Source organism: Pseudoliparis swirei, chromosome 17 (genome assembly GCF_029220125.1).
Source record: "Pseudoliparis swirei isolate HS2019 ecotype Mariana Trench chromosome 17, NWPU_hadal_v1, whole genome shotgun sequence".
NCBI lineage: Eukaryota > Metazoa > Chordata > Actinopteri > Perciformes > Liparidae > Pseudoliparis > Pseudoliparis swirei.
This window is the reverse complement of record NC_079404.1, coordinates 12,964,088-12,982,783: the sequence shown is the minus strand read 5'-3', so window position 1 is coordinate 12,982,783 and position 18,696 is coordinate 12,964,088. Positions and strand designations below refer to the sequence as shown.

The 18,696-nt window shown below is 43.4% G+C and overlaps 1 protein-coding gene across 2 annotated transcripts in view; it reads right to left on the bottom strand.

Moving 5' to 3' along the window:
• Positions 1 to 18,696, bottom strand: part of slit1a (slit homolog 1a (Drosophila)) — an 87,472-nt gene that overhangs the window by 42,318 nt on the left and 26,458 nt on the right. For both annotated transcript variants that reach the window (XM_056435347.1, XM_056435348.1), the window contains exon 5: positions 39 to 110. In XM_056435347.1, coding sequence (XP_056291322.1) covers positions 39 to 110 — 72 coding nt within the window. The remainder of the gene's footprint in view (positions 1 to 38; positions 111 to 18,696) is intronic.

Below are 18,696 nucleotides of genomic sequence, written 5' to 3'. Positions count from 1 at the left end.
ATAATGAACATAACCATTAGTTTCAGGGAAATACTCACAGGTTTTTGATGTCCGTAGCTCCTCTGAAGGCTTTTCTGGGAATGGACTGGATGAAGTTCTCGCTCAGATCTCTGCAGAGACAGTAAGTTGCCGTTAGTTCCACATAACATACACTTGACGATGGCTTAGTTATTTATTTTTGTATGGTCTTCAAAAAACAGGAATACTATCCTTTTTTGGTAGGATTATCTGCACAAATTCTTCTGTAAATGTTTGACTCTCAGTGTTTAACCCTTGTGTTGCCTTAGGGTCATTTTGACCCAAATCAATATTACACCCTCCCCCCGCCTTAGGATTAATTTGACCCCATTCAATGTTTAATGTCGGTGTTCTTTCGGTAGTCAACAAACAAACATAAAGTACCTCACACTTAAACTTGGAAAACAATATTAATTCTAATAATTTTCTGGAGGTTTTAATTGCTGGCGTCAAATTGAACCCAAAGGGTAAAATATGTTAGTAAATATAAAGGTAACAGGAGGGTGAAACATTGAATCGGGTCAAAATGACCCAAAGGCAGGGGGAGGGTGTAATATTGATTCGGGTCAAAATGACCCTAAGGCAACACAAGGGTTAAAGCACACTCTTTAGTGTCAGTCCCTCTTTTACCAAACTAATTCGTGTAAAACAGAGAGCAACATTTTTATTTTATTTCCAATGTGTGCCAACACACCTTATGTGGTCATGCATGGAGCGCTATACTCGTAATTTATAGTTGCAGTATTATTCAGTGTTCTTTCATGGCATATTGGGCTCTCTGTGCCTTGACCGTGCTCTGGAGTGAGATGCCCAACTCGCTGCCTGCATTACAGCGATGCAGAAACCAATGAGGGGTCCTCGCTGATGCTGTTGGGCGGACTCATTAGGATGATGTGGCACAAAGAACGTTATCTTTTACTATTAGTCTGTTTGTGTGACCGGTGCTTAGCGGTGGATATAAATTAGACATATAAAAAGTGCATTTGTGTGGAAAGTAAAAGAGTGAGAAAGGGGAGGGTCAAGGAGTAAAGGGGGGGGAAGAGAGTGAGTGAAACACAAGTAGCCATAGTTTTAATTAGCAGATTCTTTTGTCTGACGTTTAAATAGTGAGCTAACCTCATTCAGAAGGGCTACACACACACACACGCCCCCCCCCCAACCCCCCCTCACACACACAGACACAGAGAGCGAGGGCTCCCACAGCTCAGATAGACGTAAACAGAGTACTTATGGTTGGCCATAGAAAGGCTGAAGCACAAGACCACAATCTATAAAACACGACTGTTCTGCATGGGATTGATGACTTCTCCTTATTAAATGATAATGCACACCACATTAGACATTCCCATGACGCACACAACAAGTATCCACACTTAATAAAACCCCATGGGGTAATGTTAAAATGCGTTGCCAAGACTTCCGCGACACATCGTTCTCACACAATGTCCCCACCGGGTCATCGTTCCCAGAACCTTTCTCAGAATGAATATTGTATATACGTTATTTAAACAGAATACAAACGAGGGGACCAAAACACACCACAGGCATTGTGTTGTGCAATCTATCCAAGGAATGGGCAGTTTGCCTTTTACAGTGCAGCAGAAATTAAAACAGCCCTCCGCAGGCCAAATACACCATAATCAGAAATGGAATTTGTTTGTTTGCTTTTTGGTTGTTTGAATAAATAAAATTCAAGGCAACTGGTAAACTTTTGACCAAATCAAGATGAGACATTTTGCTTGAACATGCACAGTTCAGTATGTCATGGAGCATGAATGCATTTCCACAGTGAAAGTATGATAGAGATCAAGCTGTAAATTGGAGGTTGACTGATGAAACGTGTTGGGGATTGCGCCATCTCCAGAGCCTCACCCCATCAGGAGAAGGCATACCCTGTGGGAATGGCCATTAAATATGTACCTTTATACTTTGGATAAAATAACAAATAATATGTCCAATTAACTTAACTGCATTACATTTATAGTAAAGACAACAGCTTTATCTGGCTGATATTCTCATCTCACAAAAATGCGACGTCCATGTACGGATGTGCAGATGAAACACACACGACGCCGGCCTGTTATCAAAGAGAACATAAATATTCCGTCTCATGGCACATTCTAATTTTATCATCTGAGGTTCAGTGTTATTTCTTTTGCAGATCTGCATAACATCTGCTGTCACAGATGTATTCCGGCAACACAGTCACAAAGCAATTTAGGCAATTACTCAACAATTATCTATTTATTCTATCAGTCTGCCACACAGAGATGCGTCGGTGCCGTGCTGAAGACACACAGTTAGAGACTTCTCCGTATGTCTTTTCTGTGCGTGTCTGACTGTGTGTGTTCTCTCCCGGGTTCAAAATACAAATTAAAACCGAATGCTCTGCTAGGACAGCAATGTTGGAGCGCCAGAGGCTACAGTGGCTGTCAGGAGAGGAAGAAACAGAAAGATGGCGACAGGCATGAGAAGCTGGAAGAAAAAGACGATGCGGGGCGGCTTTGACAATATGAATACAATGCTACGTGTGTGAGGAGTCAAATGAAAGCTCAAGGATGGAATCCCCACACTAAAACCCCCATAATCCTATTAGCTCGCTATAACACGATTGGCTGGAGTGATTTATATTGCTCCCACTTATGGTGCTGTTGGATTGGATTAGATGCTGAGGTCGCAGGAGGTCGCTTTATAACTGTATGTCTCATCCTGGGACAATGTGTCCCCCCCAAAAAAACGCCATGACAACCTTAAATGATGCTATCCATCGTGCCAGAAAGTCTGCCTTTCTCTCATGTACTTATTGCCTTTTTCCCTCTGCCTGGTTCTTTCTCTCCTCTGAAACATATAACACAATAATCACAGTGGTCATGGTCCTTTAAGGATTTATGCGTTCAACTCCAAAGGGATCAAGAGCAATATTAAATTCAGCAATGCTACAGTTCTACATTACACATTCTTAAAACGGCAAAACAGGACATTTCTGCGGGAGACCATGCTGTATTTTAAATAGTCTGTGGTTGCCCTTTATTGGTGTTTTCTAAGCTCAGCCTTGACTGTGTTGGCTCTGAGATAATTGACATTTCCGATTAGTTTTGATACAGATTTCCAGGGAAGCCTCAAAAACAGACATGATTACGTGAGAACAGTCACCGCAAAGAGGGATATTGGCCACCATGATCTCTATCACTAAATCGAATGTTACAGCTCTTCTGCAAATGCCACCACAGTGCATCACTTGAGAAGAAGCCCACACAATCAAACTGGCAAGGCAGGAAATGACAGTTTGTCTTTTGTTTCTATCAAATTATTCTGCATTTGAGTGTCTGGCCAATACACACGTTCTAAATTGTGCGTCTGAGTGTGACACCAGGCTTAACTAACCTCAAGTTCATTAGATCTAGCAGGATCAGAGGGCAGACAGAGTTAAGTATCAGCAGGGCCACGGGACCAAACCTCCAGGGTTAACTCCACTAGCACGGCTCCGTTCTGGCTGAAAGGACTCATGGAACCCCTCAGAGCCGTGCCGCACTCTACTGCCCAGACTCCATGCACTACAATGCTATGAAGACTACCCCGAGGCATGGCTGTGGCATCCAGCCCCAGTCCAAGCACCCACACCTCTCAACGAGGGCTGTTATGATGTCAGACCTGCAACGTTTCTGTTTCCTTGTTTCCTGCACACATCATGTCCACCAGTCCTTTTTCATCACAGGTGTGTGAACCGCTGCCTGAGTGAGCGGAGTGTGGCTAAGTTGGTGTTCAAACGGCCTAGACCTGGGAAAGATTTAGCTTAATGCACTACATACTTCGAAGTGGGCAGTTAGTTCATTCATATAGCCTGGCTCTCTTTAGGTGACGTTGCTCACAGTTCATTCCCATTGTAGCCCTAATGATGAGGTAACACATGTTTTCAGGTGTGTTCCTCACTGAATGAACTACGGCCCCTGACATGCTGCAGTCAGGATTTTTAAGTTTTCCCTTCTGCAAACAATGGTATCGTTTAATCAGTGTAAAGTGCTCTGACAATAAACTCAGCTACTGATATGCCTATTTACAAGAATCCCTGCATAGTCTATATCTGGAATAAATATCAATGTTATCAGACATAGCTCAAGGCGCCTGGTCTGGAGATAAGCCGCACATTGAAGGTAATGTCGAGTTCCTGTCTGCTTCACACGATTAACCTCAGATCTCTATCTCAGTACACTGAATTAATACTGTACACAACTACAACTCTCTGTGCGCATTACACAAATACCCACTGTAATGGAGAAGATGCTAATCCCACCAAAAGAAAAAGCAGTGCATAATAATCAAACTGTGGACTTCTAAAAGCAAAAGCAGCCACCTGGAGAACAGAAAGCCTTTTCTGGTTGAAGCCCCCAGGGCTTCAGGTTCCACAGTGTGGTAATCTGTGGGTAAGTAATATACAACTTCTAATGAATAAAGAACAACATGCACAGTCACACACAAACAATTGCCTCTCCAATGCCTTAAAGATTTCATAACCTCTGCCTCCATAGTTGGTTGACCTGGTGTATCATGAATCAAACAAGATGATCTGATGTCTTGGTTTTAGAGGTTTCACTCAGGGGAAAGACACACTGCTATTTAAGGAAGTATCTCCTTCATTGACCTGAATGCTATTCTCTATTAACGCTGTCTTTCTATTTTCTCTGTCTTTGTTTGTATTTTTCTGGAAAACTAACAGTAGGTTTAGAGGCTTGTTTTCTTGTTGTTTCTAAGGTAAACCAAGGCTCATCTTTTTCAATAACAATTTTTTTTAACTCACTCAAGTGAATACATTTTAAAAGTTGTACACTGCTGTATGGGTTGCAAAATACCAGTATTATATGATCTATAAACTGCTGATAAAAGGGGCACAGTGGTGCTCAAGAGAGGAGACTTTTTGGTTTTTCGCATTTTTGCATTTCTAAAGAAAAAGAAATAATCTGAAAGTGCTGAATAGGATCTGACAACAAGTAAATGACACTATTGTAATGTGGACATGGTCCGAGTTTTCCTGTTACAGATTACACATTAGAGATCGTTATTCAATCATGCTCAGAACACATTGAATCCCTGTTGAAAATGTTGTTTTAAATGCTTTTCATTTGTGGCTGATTAGATTTCATACTGATAAATAATTGCTGATCCTGAAACAAGGTTCCTGTATGGTGCTTGTATCTGTGCCAGCATAAGTGCATTTCTTTTCATGTGTAGCTTACTAAAAAAAGAGTATTTGTTTTCTTGCTTTTTTTGACAGAATTGCATGATAAGAAAATGTTTATTTTGCCAAATGCTCTTAATGTCATTCTTCCATTAAGAGAGGGAGAACAAGACATAGGGGTATGTGTCTGATTACTTAGTCATTAAGAGAGTTAATGAGGTGTGCGAGGGTTGTTAAAAGAATGTCAGGGAGCTGCCGCTAACTGCTACTACTTTCTTCCTCCCTGCACGGTAAAAACCCACAAGTAGTCACACACATAAACAACAACACAAATAAACTGTGGGCTTTCAGAGGAAATTCCTGAAACCGGAAATAAACAAATAATACAATACAGTGCAAAATAAAGAAGGAATATATTCAAATAAATAAACCAAACATGCACACAGTTTGTGTGCGTCCACATCTTGTCTTGATTGTGTGTAAGCAATGATTCATAAACGGTTCATATGAGTACTGATTTATGGTAAAGTTGCATCAGCTCGCTTGAAATCAAAATGTGCTGAGAAAATACAAGCGAAGCTTTATAGTTTAGACTTGAGACTTCGAGGAGTCGAGTCAGACTTGTCTACATTTACGTTAAAAAACCTAACAAGCAAATAACTGTAATCCACAGTTGAATGAAAATGTCATTTCAATTTTCATTAGTCAGAAACCTGAAAAACAATTGCTCTTAGAATGTTTCTATGAGCACATGACTGGACTAAAAGACACTTGACTTGGACTAATCTCCGTTGACTCCCGCTACAGTGATAGGCAGAGTGGAGTTAATGACACAGCCTGGTGTAGAAATGGAGCCATTAGCCCTTTCCCCTGGTCAAGATACAGCTTATGCAGCCAACCCAAGGGAGGCTGCAACAAACCACGAGAAAGCATAGGTACAGGTTTCAATCATGTCCCTTGAATAAGGCCATTTAAAAAAGGTCTTGAACGCATAAAGGACCACTCAAAAAGCAGTAAAAAACTGTCTATGTTAACATGCTGCATTTATGTATCCACATATTTTGTGTTGAGGTGCAGATAACGGGAGAAGACAACAAACCAGCAGTGTCAGGCAGATGAAAAAAGAGGGAAGGTGTTAAAAGTGGGGGATAACATAAAGAGAATGAGGTGAGAAGGAGTATGGATTTGCGGCTGCAGGGCCTTTGGGTGTCTGCCAATACCCAGGCGTGTATGTGTGTGTATGTGTGTGGCCCGGAGAGAGTGACTGAGTGTTTCTCCCCCCCTCCGCCATCCTTCTCTCTCCACACCTTCACTTTATGCTTTCTTTCTCTCTAAAATAAATGATAAACATGCCTCCTAGCTGTGTCTCCCTTCACTTTCCATCTATCCTCTCTTCCCTCAACGATGTGTACCTCCAAACAGGAATCTGGACAAGGGAGCCAGACACCGGCACTGGCATCATCACGATGACCATTATCATCTGGAGGTCAAAACACAGTCTTAAAAATAAAAGTTATAAAACCCTTTCTCCATGTTCCACACATTACCATGCACAGGCGCAGAGTGTGTAAGGTGTTTTTCGCGTCCCTTTGTGGCAGAGATGAGCAGTGGGAGGAGGACTTGTTAAGCGGGGAAGGAGAAACTGCTGCTTTTATAAATAGATAAATAAATAGGCTACTTTAGGAATACTCTCACACAAAACCTCATTAGAGAAATAAGGCTCTCCGTCTCCCTTCTTGACCTAAATATAGGGTCTACAAAACATCCTAAAAACAAACTGTATTTTAACCAGATTGTGCATGATTTAATAGCATCTTTCTCTTCGTGGATTTTCTTTTCTTTAGAAAGTGAATGTCAACACCAGTCCACAAGAGCTAATAGGCAACAAAGAGCCGGGGGAAAGGACGAAGTAAAGCTGCATTTCTCCACATTATAGTCTCTCTTTTCTCTGTCGTGTTCTCTATTATTCTGATGGACTTGAGGAAATAAGTAATCAAGCAGAATTATCTTATTTCCAACAGACCCCACGGACAGTCAGAGCAGAGCCCTCATATATATATATATATATATATATATATATATTTAACCGTCCTCACTTATATATGTGCTGAAAGAGGAAGAAGGAGGCTGTGCGGACACATCTGGAGAGAGTTTGAGATTTATTCCGATGTTGAAAAATACAGCTAGCATAACACCCTCTGTCTCTCTTATTCCCACAACACACACACGCACACACACACACACCTACACACACTTTCTCGATGGGACCTAAATGGGATTTCATGGATGGACTTCACTCTAATCATCTACAGCTCACCAACCAATGAGAAACATACAGCACTCCCAGACTGGAACACTCAACAACCACCAAGAGAAAACACAATGTCAGTGGAACTTATCAAGCCCACATGAGGGATGACAGACACACACACACACACACACACACACACACAGAGAATCAAGACAGAGCTAGTTTAACTGTTGCCCACATCTCTTCTTTCAAAGTAAGTGAATCCTGATGTCTATGTGTGTTTGGAGACTTAAACATCCCACATGAGCACATATGTACATGTGGCTGGGTGCTTTGCTGCCACCCGTGAAGCAAATGATAGAGTTAACAGGTCAAAGAAAGAAAGGAGAAAATCTATCCTTTCTCCCAGCTCTCGATTTCCCCTAATTTCCACCTCCCATTATGTCTCCTCGTGTTCCTGAGTGTGTCCAAGCCTTTCATTGGCAGTCACGCTGAGTGATGGAGCAGGGCTGAGCGGCATCGATCATGACAAACGCTTACCGGCACTATCAACTGACTGCGGGGTGTACGATAGCGCCGCTTTGCACAGGGACACAAACCCTGTCCATCAATCATGCTGTCTACCTGCTGGACAATAGAAGAAAAGTGTGAGAAGGAAGGCGATAGGAAAGGAGGGAGGGTGTAAAACATACCCCTCAACAGCTCCATTATCACTGTCATTACCTATCCCTATATCACACCAAGCCAGAAATAATTATCTCCATCTGTGAGAATAGCCTGGAAATCATTTCGCTTGATTGAACTCATGTTTTACACTGAGTCGGGACGGGAGTAAAGGGAAGGAGACAGCTATTTAGACAGACAACAAAGCCAATCTGGGTGGCTGCTCACACTCTCACACACACGTACACACTGTGTGGTCTTACTAAAGTAGTTAAAGATGCCTCTTTGTGAACGGCTGGCTATCTAGAAAGTGGAAAACTGATCCCGAAGATCGAATGACAGCTTTTCCTGGAAGAGCTGGTCTGAGGTCAGTGTTATTGAACTGCTGGGATGACAGATCCACCACACCTAACCACAGGCAGCTGATACAAGATCACAGGACTGTCACTAAGATACACAGTCAGGAGCTATTTCAATCAACACGCAGACTGAACACACTTCGAGACACTTAATCGAATCCATGCACTTCGTAGAGGTGCAGAGTTGGATCAAGACGAGAGGGAGAAAAAAGCCCCGAGGAGAAAGAGAGTAGAAGAAAACAAAACATGAAAGAAAGGGAGTAAACGATTTGATGACTGCTGACCAAAATGAGCCCCTGCATAGATCATCTTCTCGTGTCCTCGGCCTTCCTCTCTCTGAGGAACTTGCACATCGCCTGTTCTATTCTCTTGAAATCCGTTGTAATCGAGAGTGAAACCTCCCATCGTTACTTTCGAGTCTCACAGATGGGAAGTATCAGACTAGAGGAGAGGAGAGGACTAGGCCAGAGGGAAGGTGAGCAGAGCAGCTACCTATATATGGTACCGGCTCTTTCCAAATCCCACTGCAAGATAAACTCAAACACAGCCCAAAGGTATCTGCCAAGTTGTACACAGTCAAGGACACCGAGTCTAAATAGAGGATCTCATTAAAAAACGGTGAAAAAAAAGAAGATTTTCCCACCAACTCACGACAATTATTTCTGTAAACCTTTCTCTTTTGTTTCGCCATTACATATTTTGGTTATGATTATACATTGACATAAATATATGCATAATGTAGCTGTGAGGGTAGTAACAAGACCACATTGTAGATGAAGCCATTCCATAGAACAGAAGAGAGAGGTGAAGTGAAGGAATAATAAAGGCTGCAGGCACTTCCCTCTGTTACCCATACTGCCTCTTGCTCACCATGATGTATGAGACAGGTGCATTGTAGCTCATGTCAAGTCAACAACACCCTGGGCATGTATCATCTATCTTTAACAGGACACACTCACAGGCACACAAACGCCCCCTCCTAGGCATGCGCTCACATACAAATAGAGCTTTCACTCACACACACACACGTTATCTTCATGCAGCAAGACAGCAATGTAATCAGCAGTGAGTCAGGCCTCTCATCCCCATATCTCTGCACTAAAAGTACACAATATAGGTGAGGAGTGGTTAGCTGGAGACGAGAGCAGCTGCTGCGCACAAACAGACAAACAGAGGTTGGAATTAGACTTGTGTGTCACAGAATTCAGCAGTCTTCCCGTATATTCCTCCAATGTAGGAAATTATTCATAGCCAAGCGTCATATTTCACCTGTTGATGACTAGCGCAACACTGTTTATATACAACATCAGGCTATATCGTGCTTTAATAAGAACACCCAAAGTAACCTTTGTCATGAAAAAAACAAAGAATGATAGGAAAGTTTGCAGTGAGAATAATGCCTAGCAATAATGACCAATAACTCTTTTCATTAATTTCCCCTTGGGGATTAATAAAGTATATATCTATCTATCTATCTATTACAGATGAATGTCCTGAATATTATTAAGAAATTAACTGGTTACAAAAATGCCATTAAAGTAGATTTTTTAGAGTTGGAGTTGACATTTTCAAACTGCTTGTTTGGTTTGAGCAATAGTCCAAAACTCAAATATATTCAGTTCACTTTCATGGAAGACAATGAAATCATCAAATATTCTAACATGTAGTCATTTGTCTATTGACTTATCATTTCTGCTCTAATCCATTTTGTGATAATAAATTTAATTCAATTTAGTTTATTTTTTATAGTCCAATATCACAAATTACAAATTTGCCTCAGAGGGCTTTACATCCCTGTCCCAGGACCTCTCATCGGATCAGGAAAAACTCCCAAAAAATAGAAAAAAAACTTTCACAGGGAAAAAAGGGAAGAAACCTTCAGAAGAGCAGCAGAGGAGCAAATGAGGCCAACAAAGTGAAGTTTGGCCGTGGAACTGGATGTGTTTTACTGGAAAAACTAAATGCCTCCGCACTATTAATCTCAAGCAACGTCAGAAACTACAAGATCAAACAATTTGTGCAGTTAGTTTTCTCGCAGTTGAACAACAGCTATGGCACAGCCTGCAGTGTACCTACAGGCTCCAGTGTGAGGGACCACTGATGCCCACCACTTTGAAGGTACAGTGGATCCACTGGCTGCAAACACACTCTTATATAAGTCAAGAGGGAGAGGTTAACCACTGGTCAGCACAGTGTGATTGTGTTTGTGTGTGTGAACAGGTTCGAGGAGGCGGCGGCGTCTCCTTCCTGTGACAGGTGTGTTCGTGCATGTCAGGGGTCAGTAAAGGCATTCATAAAGCGATGAATAAATAAATGCAGGACTATGGAAATGTTCTCATGAATATTACATGAGGCTGTCAGGAAGGCTATACTCGCTCTAGCGTCAGTACTAACAAACCTCACACACACACACACACACACACTTTTAAACTATGTTTTTGGATTCTTTTATGTTACTTGTTTTCTAAATAATGAGCTCATGGCCATGCTCATCTTTTTTTTAAATGTCTATTTCAGTTGATCTCTGCGCTTCACAATTATTTTTTCAACTTCTCAGACATCTTGTCTGAAAACAGTTACATAACGGTGCTGTTTTCTCAGAGTTAATAGAAGTATTTGTTTTGATGTCCATTTGAACTGATGCAGACTTTTTTGTGTGATATTGTAACTAGAACTGTCAGAGAAATAAATGGGACTTCAAGTAAAGAAAAGCAATGAAATTGATTCAAAGCCTCGAGGCTTTCGTTCTCTGGTCCTCTTCCTCCTTCCATCGGTGCTCTTAATTAACTTCACAGCATAAAGAAAGTAATTCCACCAGAGCTAACGGCCCAATCCTTTTCAGATTCAATTTCACTCGGGCAGTGTGTGTGTGTGTGTGTTTGTAAATCCTAATGTCGGGATGGGTCCAAAGGTGCAAGGCCTGAAATTGCAGAGGTGCTGGTTGCTAGGAGACAAAAGGTACTCAGCTGGAATTGTGACTAAGCCTTGAGGGCAGTGTGTGTGTGTGTGTGTGTGTGTGTGTGCAAACATGCACATTTGTATGTGTGTGTTCTGTTCGTGAGAGCAAGACTGAGGCTGGCAGAGGGAGGAGAGGACAATGGAGTTGGTCCCAGCTGTGCTGCAGTGGGTGGGAGTCGTCCTGAGAAAAAGCGCTTAACAATGGACATCAGTGACTGCTCTGGGTGTTTATTCTGTGCTCCACACTGCTCTGGAATACCCTCATCCTCCCACACTGACAGCCGACACACTATGTAGGCAGAGGAGTGGGTGAAGGAAACCTGACAACCACCACATAATGACGAACAAAGACAATTTCAGTTTGTGAATATATATTATCTGCTTCTATGACTGTTAAGACATTTACAATTATTCCTCACAGTATTAGCCAATCGACTTGTGACTACTGCACCTCGAGCTAATCACTCGAAATCCAGACTGTTTGCTGTCCTGGCTCCTCAGTGGTGGAACGAGCTCCCCACTGACATCAGGACAGCAGAAAGTCTCTACATCTTCCGTCGGAGACTGAAAACACACCTTTTCCGACTATATCTGGATTAAAACACAGATTAGCACTTCAGTGGCACTTAGATAGCACTTACTTATGGTACTTTTGTAGTTCGACTATGTTGAGGAAATGTTACTTCCTGTATTCTTGTTGTTCTTAGTTTGTACTCTAGGTTGAAATGCACTTATTGTAAGTCGCTTTGGATAAAAGCGTCTGCTAAATGACATGTAATGTAATGTAATTATGGCAGAAAAGCAAACAGTTTTCAATGTTTCTTTGGTTTATTTTTAAATGACATTGTTCGCAGAAAAGTTTTAGGATTATTCAACATTATCTCGGCAATGTTTCTGGAAAGACACATTGCAAATCCATTCACCTTCTTTCAATTAGCTTTACAGCCCAATATATGAGCAGATATCTCAAAACCGCATCAAATTAAACAAAAACTACATACATGGTTTGATGCCATAAGTGTGAAAATATGTGTGTGTGATTTGATTCAACTGTCCCTTTAAGACAGAAACTTCTGCACGTCTCTTTAATTAATTTGGCATGGGATATTACCCTCTTGCATTCCGTAAAATATTTTAGAAGCGTCACATGTGGCCCTGGGGTGCTTTCATTAACGAGTAACCAGCCTGGAGTAGCAGATGTGATCTGCAATGATCAGGAGATAAAGATGAGGCTTGAGAAGACTGACTTTCAGGGTTAATGAACCCTTGCAGAGGTACAGCCTTAGGCATGGATTATTACCACAAGGGCTAAGCACACACAAAAACACACATACATACATACACACACACACACACACACACACACAGACCTGTGCTAAAGCATCTCTTTGTCCATATAACCGTAATCCAATTTGAATAAATAAAATATCTTCAGCGCTTTAAAGGGTGGATTTCAACACACACATTACAAGCCATTTTTGCAAATGCTTCCAAAGATAAATATATCACTGAATGAAGAAAACACTATTTCCTTTTCCAAACAAACAGCTTTTTACACAATGGAGGCTGACGCCCATCCATCTTCATCATCAAGCATTAGCATAACGACTGATTACTCCCCAGGGCTGCGAGTCGCCTGTGTGGAGTAATGAATGCATGCCAGTACAGTTAGCATACTGTCGCAAGCCAGATGAGGCCAATACCTTTAGATCATATACTGAAACAATGACAGCTATGATGGATAAGAGGGAATACATGGCTTTTTGTTCCATGTGTCTAAACACCGAACCAAGTCCATTCGTTGGAGCTGAACTAACATGCCACCGCGCTTGCTTGTGTAATCACGTCTCCGACAGCATGCGTCTTTGTGTGTTCTTGAGAGCAACTTCTGGATCACTTTATTGTCATAAGTTCTGCATGGATGACAAGGCATTGCCCAGGGCTGAAAGCATGCATATTTGTGTTGGTGTGTGTGTGTGTGTGTGTGTGTGTGTGTGTGTGTGTGTGTGTGTGTGTGTGTGTGTGTGTGTGTGTGTGTGTGTGTGAGGGAGGACTGGTAGCCCCTGAGGACGCTGTGCTTCACAAAGCCAGCCTGGCACTGACTCGAGGACCAACTGCCAGAGCAGGGGGCATGAAATTAAAACTCACCACCCAGGAAAAAAGGGAGAGGACGAGTCGGAGGGGGGGGGGGGAGGAGGCGGAGGAGAGAAGGGAGGTGGAGGAGAAACAAAGGATAATAAAGATGCAGGGGTGGACAGGACATAATAGTCTGGCGCTGTAAAATCACCAAAGTCAAAAAGGGAACAAAAGAAATCTATACGGCAGAGTGGAAATGTGCTTTGCATTAATGATGCCTGTCGAGATTCTTCCATATCATTTCTGACTTGAGGGGGAAAAAAGGGATCTGAAAAAAGAAGAATCATGCAACTATCCAAAGAAAAACCACAAGAAAGACTATTAACTGTTCAGAGAAAAAGTGCTGCTGACCCTCAGAACTTTAAGTCATATATCATCATATGGATTGACTGGCCGTGTTGCCAGACATACATTTGGTTTGTATTTCATGAGATGGCAATACATCACCCCACTGGTCTAGACCTAACCAATACTGAGGCTCTGCAGTTATCACACACACACACACACACACATACACACACACACACGCTCTCTCTCTCTCTCTCTCTCTACCCTGTCGGTCTATGTAGCATCCTCTCTACCATTTTCAACTCTGACCTCCAGAAAGAACAGGAGGCCCCGAGAGGCTATGATGGATATGCCAGACACGGAGAGTGAGTGTAAGAGAGTGTGTGTGTTTGTATGTGTGTGTGTGTGTGTGTGCGTGCATATGTTTGTGCGTGTGTGTGTGTGCGTGTCTGTGTAAGTACAGGTTTGTATGCTTACCTGACAATGCTACATCCTGTTGTTGACCTTTAATATTTATTTTCTCTTGGTGTATTTTACTGCTCTGTGCATATCCCACCCTCATGCCCCTCTATTCAGCACACAAGTGAAGAGAAGGCCTTTACTGAGAAAATAATACACACACACTGAACTACAGACAAACACGCGGCCGGGAACAGCCAGCGGATGTCCTATCTCCAAGGTTCCTATCTCACCCTAGTCACGACCTTTCACCCCAACCCTGTGAATCAGGATAGGAGGGCCCCGAGCGTGACCGATCCATTAGACTCCTCTGACGAGGATGAGGATGACATCTGAACCTCAAAGGGCAGGGGAGGGAGGAAGACGACGGACAGGAGGAGGACTACTAAAAAGCTGAGAGGACATGGGCCGTGGGGGTGAAGAGAAGGTGCCTCAATATGAGCAATCAATCGTAAGAAAATGCCTTATTTCCCAAGAGCTGTAGGGCTGGAGGAGGATGGGACTTCAAGGATGAGTGAGTGAGAGTGACAACCCCGTCTGGAATGCCTTTGTCTGGCTAATATTTGCTCTTGGATTTAGCTTTTTCCCCTTATTTGCTGTTGACAGAGAGGAATGAAAAGGCAGAGAGCCAACGGGTTACCTAGTAGCAAGACTTCCGTGTGTGCATGTGTGTGTGTGCTTGTGTGTGTGTGTGTGTGTGTGTGTTGCCAGCAGGTTCCCAAGCAGCAGGTGGTGAGCGGAGGCAGAGTATCGAGTTAAATAATCTGGTTTGCTGCTCAAACGTTGCAGCTACTTTAACTCTGCTAAGAACCACAAACAAATCCCTGACATGCACCAGAGATGTGTGTGAGAGAGAGAAACCGGGAGAAAAGGATGAAGACATATACACTCCTTACACTTGATGCCAAGACCCCCCTCCATCTCCATCCCCTCCTCTCCCCTCCCCTCCTGGGGAGTCAGGGGGTTGTGGCAGCCTGGGTGTCAGCCTGAAGGCCGGTCTCACAGCGGGCCGGTCATGGCAGCGGCTCTTTGATGTCTTTGTGGAGAGACTCCGTGCCTCATGTCCACGCTCATTAACTTTGTCAATGACAGATCAATGTGAGCCTGCAGAACGTTGCCTCAAAATTACAGCCTAGTTACCATTCTGGGTCTGAGTCTGGACTGGGTTTGGTATCACCCTGAACAAACAACCAGAGACGGAGAGACTGTTTGCTCGTGATGGCACCCATTTAACAAGAGTAGCCCCTTCACACATACAAGGAGGATATTGCTCCACTTAACTCTGGCATCCTCACTTCCTCCAGCTTAGTGCTCAGGCAGCAGTCACATCTCTTTACATCCTGGAGTTCTCTGTTTAATGATTAGGAGATTATGACCCTTCTATCCTTTTGCACCCCAATGTCAGTCAGACAGATGCAGCCGACCGGAGAGTAAAACCATGAGAGCGGTTCAGGCTCATCTCTCACAACGTGACTCACATTGTCAAGATCCAGCACTTGGCACCTTTAAACCACTTCTAGACTTGTACCCCTCTCTCCCGCGTCTTTTATTTACCACTCATTTCCATTCAGAGGCAACTTTGACTGCTTCTTCCTGTTTTTTGATGGCCTGAACTTTAAGTCAATGTGGGCTGAACGAGAATCTCTATTGCAGTCTGTCTGGAAGGAAAGCGTCACGCTGTTAAGAGGGAACACACAGGCCACTCTTTATTTGTCACCCCGTCATCATTCGGTGCCGAATAACACTTTGTTCAGCAGTTTAGTAGTTTTCTATAACATCCAGCATCCTGACAAGAGCATAACCTAATGTCTAAAAAAAGTTATGATTTAGGTGAAAGAATATGTCTCGAGGGATATGTAAACAAGACTCAAACTGAGTGTTTGGCGGCCTTGTTTTACCTGCATGATGATAGATTTCCAAAAATATATTCAACATATTTTGTGTTTTTTCGACGCGAAAAAGTTGAAGAATGTTCTCAACTCACAACCAACGGATAAATGAAACCGATTTAAAAGCATGAAAATCACACACTGAAATCTCTCATTTACAGGACTTCATATACACAATGTGTGCACACACAAGCAAGTTCTCACATAGCAATGCTCATTCAAATATGCGCAGTGCACACACACACACACACACACACACACACACCCTGGTGCACACAAACAAACACAAAGCCTGATGCACACAAGACACAAAGCCAGAGAGATCATCTGTACTCTAAATGTTTAAAAAGACTACTCCTCCGTCTGTAATTAAAACTACTGCATCATTCCAAAGCTGTATAAACCCTCTCTCTCTCTCTCTCTGTCTCTCTCTTTCTCTCCCTTCCTTCCTTCCTTCCTTCTGACCTTTGCTTCAGTTGCTTAGAAATGGGAAGTTTGAAAATCTTCCCAAAACAAAAAAAAGAAAACAACTGCCAACTCCTTGACTCCCATGAAACCCTCTCTCTCTCTCTCATGAGCACCCCGCCAGCACCGTCTCATTTTCTGTCCCTCCCCTGGAATGGCATCGGTTCGTTTACCGGAGGGAGAGCGTGAGAGGTCAGGTTTTGTCTGGAAGGTAGGCAGTCGTCTCCGCCCGAGGAGAAGGTTGTGTTTCCTGAGAGAAGTAATGATATATTAGGACAGCCCGCAGAGCAAACACAGGAAGCGGGAGTCAGCGCCACACAGAGTTTGGTTCCCAAACTCATGGGCTTCTGTCGTGCCCGGGCCTGCTGGGATGCCGGGGGTAAATCCTCTCCCTGCCCCACCGCTTCCTCCCATTACAATTTGCCCAAATCCTGCCTTTATCGCCGTGTTTGCTCTGCTGAGCTCACTAACGCGCTCCAACCTATCTCACAAGGTAGGTGTTTACATCCATGTGTGTTTGGCCTGCGAACTAATGAGAGCAATGTGATGAAGGCCTGGGAGAGGGAACACACCCTTGGAGGCTCACAGGACAGACGTGTTCCTGGAGGGGAGCGCAACAGTCTAAACCGCAGCTCTCCTATCGATGCAGCTTGCGAGTGTGTGTGTGTGTGTGTGTGTGTGTGTGTCTGTGAGTGTGCAGTTGTAAACAAGCACTTCTCATGAAGTTGAGATGGTCTTCGGAGAGCTGCTCTCATTTCAAACATCATTTATTTATCAGCCCCCTGTGTGGGACAGACGCACACACAGTCACACGCGCAAGCAGTGACATATATTCTGCAGTTCATTCCACCACGCACCAGCGATCAACCTCATTCCCTCACCCTTTTCTTCCCGCCCCCCTCGTTCCTTCCTTGAAATCGATGGAGTGTTTTGTCACCCAATGCTGCGTTTCGTGCAATATTCATCTGAAGAAGCTCATCTCACACTCAATGAATTTTCATAAACTCAGTTTGGCGCTGATTGGTAAATGAAGGGCTACAGGCTTGACACACATGCATGTACGGACGGGCACACACACACACACACACACATACACACACACCGCACACACCAAGAACCCCATTATCCAAGCTTCAGAAAAGACTTTGTTTTCCACCGTTGGAATCTGACAGTGATTTATGGAGAAGGGGAGTCACACTACACCCTGATACACACAGCAACACAAAGCAAGGTTACTGGCCCAAACATGGGTACAAAGAACGGTTACCGCTCCTCCAACAAAGCTACACTGACAGCAATGCACGCTGCAGTCCGGGGTCAACACCACATCATTGCAGCCCAATGGCTGAATTCAGCCGAGCCACTAAATTAATGCATTGGCCACTTTCAATAACTTGTTTTGATTAATTCAATGGATATCAATCTCTTTGCCTCTCCACTCAACGATTCCTTTATGACTCTTCCAGGAAACCTCGTGAGGTTTGGAAAAAGCAGAACGGGACTCTCTCGATGGAGCACCGATTCCAACTTTATGTGCCAGTGTCTGGAGTCATTTTCTGCTGCATTACCACTGTGGTTCTGTCAGAGCGGTGAAGCCTGAGAGGCCAGACACACCCTGCCTCTCAGGGGCGTATGCCCTCTGCAGTGCCAGGCCTGTTAGATCATCTGTATCTGCTCTCAGTTACAGCTCAGGTGAGGACAACACATTCCTTCTGAATCATGACTGTTGAGAACACGAGGCAGAGATGTAGCTGGTAATTTGCACATTGTAGCTCAACCCTTGGTTTTGGAACACACACATGCAGACCTTGCAGGGGGGGGAACTGATTCTCGAGGGAATACCTTTTTTTCCCACACAGCAACCACAGACCCTTTCTGCAGCGCATTGCAACATTCATTCAGGGTGCCACTTTGTTGCTGCTAACATTCTTGCCGAGAACAAACCGAAAGCTGTGATACATTTTCTTGTATTGTCCGAAAAAAAAGCAGGAAGAGATAAGGACAGGCAGATGGGGGGCAGAAGGAAAAGGAAAAGTT